A 9276-nucleotide genomic window follows, 5' to 3' on the forward strand; every position below is an offset into this window, starting at 1 on the left:
ATGGTACTCAACATACGTACTATTGTTTAGAGAAATATATAGGTAAATTATATATTCACATTCCTTGGTTATTATAAGCATGTCCCTATTTTACCAAGTAGTTGCTTTGAACAGGCACTGATTCGAATGAGTGAGTTTCTCTCGAAACGCACTACTGCCATGTTTGGGATGAATTTGGACTTTGAGACCATTCATTCTTCAAGTATTAATTTCCTATCCATGAACAAGTATTGCCACATGTTGTTTCATGGCTGATCTTTGCAAAGTTTGATGCACCAATAGATGAATGAAGCCACGACTTTGGGCTAGATGAGGTGTCATTGTGTCAAGAAAATATACCACATGCATCCTGAAAATGAATGCAGCCTCCATTCTAGACAAGATTCATTGTGGTACTAAATTCAAGTGAAGGAAACATAACTGAGTCATAAGCGACAGAAAATAAGGGTCGCATCAAAAGAAGAAGACAAACAAGGTCTCCATGTATCCATTGTACAATATGATAACTCTGTTTTGTTTTAGGAACTAAAAATTTAAATGTACCACTGAATGTACCACTGGATCAAATAAGTCATATTTCTTATTGATATATTCATTGGTAGCATATACACCAAAATACATGGTTTTGAAGTTAACAAAGGTTTTCTATTCATTATAAAAAAGAACAAAAAAAGGAATTTTTTTCCATTTCTCTGGCTATATATAAATTGCAGCTCATGAAGTACATACTAAAATTTAAAATCATCTGAGGAAAAGATGGTAATTAGTACTCCTTATCTTTTGCTATCCACTTAGATATACACTATATCTGGATATATAATAATAGAAATATATCTAGAAAAATCAAAATATCTTTTAGTTTAGAACGGAAGGAGTAGTTATTATTGTATATCTAGTTAATGTGAGCATACATCATGTTGATTTTATTTTTTGCAAATTACACAATACAGACACAGACACTATATTATACACATTCCAAAGTTTTTGAACATACTAGCACTACGGGAGAGACAAAATTCCCCGAGTGTCGCTGGCTTCCCCGAGTGCCAAAAATCGGACACTCGGGAAAGAGGATCTTCCCCGAGTGTTGCACTCGGGGAAGAGAGGCTTTCCCGAGTGCCGCAGAGAACCTGGCACTCGGTAAAGAGAAGCACTCGGCAAAGGCCCTCTTCCCCGAGTGCAACACTCGGGGAAGATCGGCACTCGGCAAAGAAACATGCTACTTGACGGTTCACCCCGCCCACGCCGTTAAAACTTAAAAAAACAAAAATTCTTCCCCGAGTGCCAGGGAAGACACTCGGGGAAGAGGCCCTTTCCCGAGTGTCAGAACAGGACACTCGGGGAAGAGGCTGCCTTCCCCGAGTGCCCTGTCCTGGCACTCGGGAAAGAGCCTCTTCGCCGAGTGCCAGGGAAGGCACTCGGGGAAGAATTTTTGTTTTTTTACCTCATTTTTTTGTGAGGCCTTCCCACATTGTTTAAAACTGCATGTTCATATTTGGGACAATTTTGACTTATTTTGTTATATTTCGTTTTAGTTATAGATATACTTTTAGTACCTTTAGGAATTAGAACTTTTCATTTTAGTTTCTATAGATACAATAGATGAACGGGTGGATGACATGATATCAAAAGTCACCATGCTGTAACCAAGGTAACGTGTTTAATTTCTCACTCTACCACGCATAACACGTCATATATAAAATTGTCACAAAGTTATTTATCTTTTCTTTCATCACGTCATCACTTCATTCTGACTTCCGGCGACTCGGCGTGTCTCCTTTTTTCTTGGTTTTAGAAGAGCTGGAATATGTAGTGATTGCTACTGCATGTGGCGACACGACGTTGCTAGCATCTAGTAACGTGTACATTTAGCTGTCTAGCTCATGCCTCTATTATTGAGTTCCATTATATTTATGTTATCGTCTCTCTCACACACACTACTCATATATATATATATATATATATATATATATATATATATATATATATATATATATATATATATATATATATATATATATATATATATATATATATAATAACAACAGCATATTACGCAACACGAGACTGTTGTCCTCATCATATAATTTGTGATAAAGATAACAGCGTGTTACGCGGCGTGTTACATTTTTTGTGCTACCGTCCTTTCGAGGAAAAACGTAGGATTCTTGAGATATGCAAACAGAAATAAAAGATGTGTTTTTCAGCTTTTGAATTCTTAATTTAGAAGTAACTCAATGGACATTAATATCTCTCAGGGGCCGTTTTGGATCACTTCATTTTAGAGGAATTAAAATCTACTTAATGGATTAGGTTATTTGGCTTATAATTTTAGATTCCACAATTTTTCAAAGTTCACTTATAAACCTATCTCAAATTCATAGGGTGGGAGATGGAAATCGATTCTTTAGATCATCATGCTATATTTCTAATCTACAACTTATAGCATACTTTTCAACTCGTTTTCCTATAGTAGAAATGCAACATATAAGCATCTCTCTTGCATAGCTAACAATAATATACAAATATATTCTATATCCAACCATATTAGCTTAATTAATATGTGTCTAAATTATAATTATTAGAATGAATTCAATTCAAAGGATCCAAACACAGAGCCTTAGATATCTTTAAGTCATAACATCTTTCGCTTTACATCTGAGAAAAGCTAAAATAACTTATAATTTAGAATATAGCAGGGTATTGTAAAAATTGTATATCTAAAAATACAAGAACGATTTAAAATTTGAAATGGAGGGAGTACATAATAAACCAAGGTTATTCCAACAAAATAATTAAAGAAATAGTTTAGCTTTTATATACGCACCATGGTTTGTCTCCGTGCCAACTGCCTAGACCAGATGATGTTGAAACTAATGAGGATCCCACAATGCCTACTAATTAACTAGTACTATTCCAAACAAACAAGGTTACTGAATCGCCACAACACAAGATCCATGCGCCACGTAGGTATGAATAATCTGGAGAGTGGTCCAATCAATTCCAAGGTCCATGGTCCATGGAACAGGCTGCCCTGCCTCCCTAGTCCCTACCTGACTCAGCAAAAGGATGAGATCCTCACATCAGCCATTGATTTATTATACTCCATCCATCTTTCCATCCGTCCCTTTTTTAGTGTCTAGATTTTCATGTTAAACAATTTTTTTAAATTTTAACTACATTTATAAAAACTACTAGTAACATTTATAAAAAATATATATTATAGAAATGTATTTAATCATTGATCTCTAATAATAGTTTCTTCCTCCGTTCCATTTTATCAGGCGCAAGTTAGAATGACACGGTCTCCTAGATTACACTTTGACAATTTATTTGCTTTATATTATATTATTTATGCTTATAAACTTATAATCATTGGATAGTATAATTCCTTACAAATATAATCATATAAAGTTTGTATTATAATAGTTAAAAAATATTATTCTAACTATTGGTCAAAGTTTTTAAAGTTTGAATCTTGATATGCGTGTGCGCCAGATAAAATAGACCGGACGGAGTATTACGCATCATAAATATTAGTAATGCCTTGTATATATCTGGTTAAAGTTAACACAAAGTTTGTTAAGTGACAGGTCATGCATGACCTGAGCGTGCGACCCGTCTTCCTCCTCACGTCGCGGTCTCTTCCCCGCTTCTTCTTCCTCCGCCGCCCCCTCCCCCACACTCCACCACCGGCGCCCGCGCCCTTGCCAGGAGAGGAAGAAGGCGCTACGGTTCCGGAGAGGCAGGCCGTCTTCTTCTTCCTCAACTCCGGTGGGCTTAGAAGAGAAGGGGCTCGGGGGAGGCAGGTCGGCCAGGCGCTGGGGACGGCGGTAGGGCGGTTTAGGGGCCCTGGCGTTGGCGGAGGCAGCCGGGCCAGGTTGGGGCGGGGGTGCCATGGGCGTAGCTCGCCATGGTGGAAGGGGGGAGGGGAAGAAGGAGGCTGCCACGGGTGCGCGGCGAACCCTACCACGCCGCAGCGGGACGGTGGCGGGGCGGCGGCGTGGGCGTGGGTGAGGAGGAGGGCGGGGGCGAGAGGTGGGGGGCACAGCCGCTAGCTGGGGACAGCGGGTGACGAAGGCGGAGGTGGGCGCGCGAGGTGGAAGATGAACCGCGCGGATTGCGCGATTCCCCAATGCGCAACCAGTCGCCCTATAACCCTGTCTTTTAAAGTTAAGTATGTTTAACTCGTCAACATGCGAGAAGGGCGCTTAAAAAAGAAACTGAGCGAGCACTTAACGTTGGACGGAGAAGAAAAAATGGAATTGGAGAGATGGCCAGATGGAGGTGGCCAGCAGCTGTTGCATTGCAGTTTTTTTTTTCTTTTTATAACAAAGTTGCATTGCAGGTTGCAGCGTCTGTGAAGCTGCCCTAACCAAGTTGGTTGGTCCCGCCTGCCAATCCCAAACAATCACGGCAGCGGTAGCAAGCATATCCGGTCGTGTGGTGTTGTGATGCGGTGCGCAGGAAACGCGGCGCCGGAGACAGCTCTGCCAGCTCCCAGCTGCAGCCATCCAGGGTCATTACCGTCAAATCAGCCACGCGGTTAGGCCGGCTAACCCTGTTCACCCCTGCTCCTCCTCCCCTGGTATAAGAGGAGCCTCCTCTCCTCATTGTCCCCGCATCGCATCCTCCCCCTCCCCTCCCCTCCCCTCCCTACGAGAGGAACTCAGGCAGCAGCAGCAGCATAGTCTACCAAAACGTGCAAAGCTCTGATCTTGTCGCCTCCCCCGCAGTCTCCTCTCCCTCTCCGACCGTCCGTCCGTCCGCGGCCGCGCCGTCGCAAGGTGAGCAGAGCAACCGTCCATCCGTCTCCCTGCCCTGCCTCCCATTGCAGTTTCAGATTTCAGTATACTAGTTCGACGCCGCCGCCGCTCTGTATGCTAGCAATCGCTGTAGATTGCAGGCCAATGGCATTGGTTGTCCAAGGAATCTAGCGACCCCCTGGTAATCCGTGTAGAATTAGGAAGCCTGTTCTTGGTCTCCTGTGCAGTGCAGTCTTACGGCGTCTAGGCGTTTAGGTTTGTAAATAAAGGCGAGGTTTTTGCTGGGTTATTGCCCCCTGATGAAGAATTTCGTCGCCACTTCTTCCCCAGAAGTCTGAGCAAAGTTCTTGTCAGATGTGGAATAGATGAACTCTGAAAGTTGGCATCTTGTCACGGTTGCCATGGATGGCTTTACTCTTTTTAGAATGCCATATGCAGATGTGCTGGTGATAATGTGATATGCCTCACTATGGTGGTCTTGTTTCTTAAGCAGAGTACCTTAAAAAAGGACGCACCCAGTGCAGAAAGCTCCCGCTCTGTGTACCTCTGTTTTATCTTATTAGTTCCCCACTATTTGGAATCTTCTTACTCATTCCAGCAGGGAACATTGTATATTGTCTTACTAATACACACATAGCGTGTTTTGCTTTAGTACAGTAAGTCTTCTTTTTTCATTCTGTGTGAACTGTGAAGCATTTATTTGGTTCTTATTAGTCGGTTAGTCCTTACTTACAGTACCTAGGTAGCAAAAAAGTGTTAGCTTTTGTGCATATCCTGATCCATTCGTTGCTGAATCTAATGTTTCTTTTCTCTTGAGCAGATAACAGAAATCACAAGAAGTTAAAGCCTCAGGGAATGCTGAAAGATGTGCTTTCATAGAAGAGATTCCTGTTGCACCATCAAGGACCTTGCTGCTCCGCAAGAGCTGCTGATCTGCTCAACTCTTGATGATCTGACCTGCATCAATTCTACGACACTCAGACTGCGACACGACCAAGCCATAAGAATACTGTTCACCATCATGGATCATGACATGGGGGAGGATGGCTAACTCTTTGTGCAGTCCACCTGATTGGCAGCCAAAAGTGTAGCCCAGTGATTTATACTTTTGAAGAAAGAAAAGATATGGAATCGAGAGGAAAGATTTTGATGAAGCGGTATGAGTTGGGGAGGCTGCTGGGGAAAGGCACATTTGGCAAGGTGCACTATGCAAGGAACCTTGAGTCCAACCATAGTGTTGCTATTAAGATGATGGACAAGGACAAAGTGCTCAAGGTCGGGCTTTCGGAGCAGATAAGGCGGGAGATCACAACGATGCGGTTGGTGGCTCATAAGAACATTGTTGAACTTCATGAGGTCATGGCGACACGAAACAAGATCTACTTCGTCATGGAGTATGTGAAAGGTGGCGAGCTCTTTGACAAGATTGAGAAGAGTGGCAAGCTCACAGAGGCCATTGCACACAAGTACTTCCAGCAGCTCATTAGTGCAGTGGATTACTGCCACAGCCGAGGTGTGTATCACCGGGACTTGAAGCCTGAGAACCTGCTGTTGGATGAGAATGAGAACCTGAAGGTCTCAGATTTCGGTCTGAGCGCACTTTCAGAGTCGAAGAGGCAAGATGGCTTGCTCCACACCACCTGTGGAACTCCAGCATATGTAGCTCCAGAGGTGATCAGCAAGACAGGCTATGATGGTGCAAAGTCAGACATCTGGTCTTGTGGGGTTGTTCTATTTGTACTTGTTGCTGGTTATCTTCCTTTCCAAGGCCCAAACTTGATGGAGATGTATCGTAAGATACAGAATGGTGATTTCAGGTGCCCCAGTTGGTTTTCACACAAACTTAAGAAGCTGTTGTACAAGATCCTGGACCCCAACCCAAACACAAGAATTTCAGTCCAGAAGATAAAACAGTCTACCTGGTTCCGAAAAGGTCCTGGGGAGACCCATACAGTAAAGGAGAAAAATCCAAGTGAGAATGCCACCACAAATGCTGCTCCAGCACTTGCTATGAGGCACAAGAAGAATGTTCATGAAGATGTGAAGCCCCTGGCTGTCACAAACTTAAATGCCTTTGAAATCATATCTTTCTCCACAGGATTTGACCTCTCTGGTCTATTTATCAAAAAGGAGTGCAAAAAGGAGACACGATTCACTTCTGATAAGCCTGCCACAGCCATCATCTCGAAGCTTGAAGATGTTGCAAAAGCACTGAATCTCAGGATAAGGAAGAAGGATAATGGTGTAATCAAGATTCAAGGGAGGAAGGAGGGAAGGAATGGTGTCCTTCAGTTTGACACAGAAATATTTGAGATCACGGAATCCTACCATCTGATTGAGATGAAACAAACAGGCGGTGATTCACTTGAGTACCAGAAACTGTTAGAAGAGGACATCCGGCCAGCACTGAAGGACATAGTCTGGGCCAGGCATGGAGATGATCGACAGCAAAAGGAGTAGTACCTTTGGATGTCTCAGTTTTGTTCCCAAAATTTGTTAGATTTTTCAGCCCAGAGTGATTCTGTTCGACATGTGTATGTGTTCTTTTTTAGTAATTGCATTCTTTGTCTCTGTGAACCATTCCGTTGCGCAATAATTGTTGAGAGGCTGAGTTGTCCAGTCGTTCCATTCTGAAAACTGTTTCTGTCCTGTAATGTGTAATGGTTGTCCCTATCAATAATGAAATAATTGTGTTTGATCCTTTAAAAAAGGTTGAGCTTTCATGTATACTTCTCTAATAGTTTCTTTTGGTGAAATGTGCCAAACATTTGCAAGAGATATGCACCTCATCACTTGCATATGGAATCACTTGATTTTAGCCATTCCAGCACATAATAACAGCAGAAAGAACTTCCAATAGTGATTTGCCATTGCTTCAAGAATACTCTATATGTTCTCTTTTATTTATTATGTTTGAGATTAAAATTGATTGAACCCACTAAATCTAAAGAACCGATCTTTGTTCTTATTAGGCTCTCATTTCTTCTCTCAGAGTTTGTCAACCAAAATTTTAAAGAAAATATTTTGCATGTAAACAGGATGGTGCTGTGCTCTGTATCTCAGTTTACTGCCAGTAGATTAGCTTTTCAAGTGGGGAATGAGCTAGTAACTCTTTGCCACTTGGTCAGTCTCCATATTCATAAATAGAGGTAACTTGGAAAAGTCCGAATTAGACAAAGAATGAAGTAGAGGTACCACTTTCATTTTAAAGTAGCTAAAAGAAACAGTCTGACAAAGAAATCAAGGTACACCTGACAAACTCTCGGGCAATTCCAACTGATAAGCCACCTCTCCACGTCTCTCTAAAATCTTGAAAGGTCCAATATACCTTGGCGCTAACTTCCCTTTCATGTTAAACCTTCTCACGCTTCTCATAGGTGACACCTTCAAGTACACATAATCACCTACTTCAAAAACCAATTCTCTTCTTCTAGTATCGGCATAGCTCTTCTGTCGAGACTGGGCCACTCTCAAGTTATCCTTGATCAACCTTACTTGCTCTTCTGTGGCTCTCAAGACATCTGGTCTGAACACTTGAGTTTCCCCTATTTGGTTCCAAAACAACGGGGTTCTACACTTTCGTCCATACAAAGCTTCGAAAGGTGCCATATTGAGACTCTTCTGATAACTGTTGTTGTACGAGAACTCTACATAAGGCAAACTCTTGTCCTAACTTGTACCATACTGCAACGCACAAGCTCTCAACATATCCTCTAATATCTGATTAATTCTCTCAATTTGCCCATCTGTCTGAGGATGATATGTTGTACTAAAATTCAACTTGGTTCCCAACGAACTATGTACTTGCTGCCAAAAATAAGATGTAAATTGGGTACCTCGATCAGACACAATTTTCTTGGGAACTCCATGTAGACACACTATTCTCTCCATATATAACTGAGCTAACCTCGATCCATTATAAGTAGTCTTGACCGGTATAAAGTGAGCAACTTTAGTTAACCGATCTACTATTACCCAGATTGAATCATAACCCCTCTGAGTACGTGGTAACCCAACTATAAAATCCATACCAACTTCTTCCCACTTCCACTCAGGTATCTTCATTGGTTGTAGCAATCCTGCAAGTCTTTGATATTCAGCCTTGACTCTCTGATAGGTATCACACAAAGCAACATATTCAGCAACATCTCTCTTCAGTCCGTACCACCAATACTTCTCTTTTAGATCCAAATACATCTTGGTACTTCCAGGATGAATAGAATAAGCAGACTCATGTGCCTCACGAAGAATTGCCTCTCGTATAGCCTTATCCTCAGGCACACATAGTCTTTTCCCAAACCATGGAGTTCCATTGTCATCCATACAGAATCCTGGTGCCTTACCAATCACTATGTTTTCCGCTATCTCTTTCAACTTCGCATCCTGTAACTGACCCTTACGTATTTCTTGCTCTAATTTAGGCTCCAACACCAACTCCACTGCATTAGTGACAAAGCCTAAATTTAGTCGCTCAAATTTGGCACACAACTCACTTGACATCGATGTCACT

General features: G+C 42.0%; 1 protein-coding gene across 1 annotated transcript; it reads left to right on the forward strand.

Annotated features, from left to right (window-relative positions):
* Positions 1-4643: 4643 nt before the first annotated feature.
* LOC136487579 (CBL-interacting protein kinase 15-like) lies at positions 4644-7470 on the forward strand. The gene is made up of 2 exons (XM_066484703.1): positions 4644-4787; positions 5587-7470. Exon 2 carries the CDS (start codon positions 5892-5894, stop codon positions 7224-7226), a length of 1335 nt encoding a protein of 444 aa, XP_066340800.1. The 5' UTR covers positions 4644-4787; positions 5587-5891; the 3' UTR covers positions 7227-7470.
* Positions 7471-9276: the final 1806 nt, after the last annotated feature.

This window comes from Miscanthus floridulus, chromosome 10 (genome assembly GCF_019320115.1).
Source record: "Miscanthus floridulus cultivar M001 chromosome 10, ASM1932011v1, whole genome shotgun sequence".
Lineage (NCBI taxonomy): Eukaryota > Viridiplantae > Streptophyta > Magnoliopsida > Poales > Poaceae > Miscanthus > Miscanthus floridulus.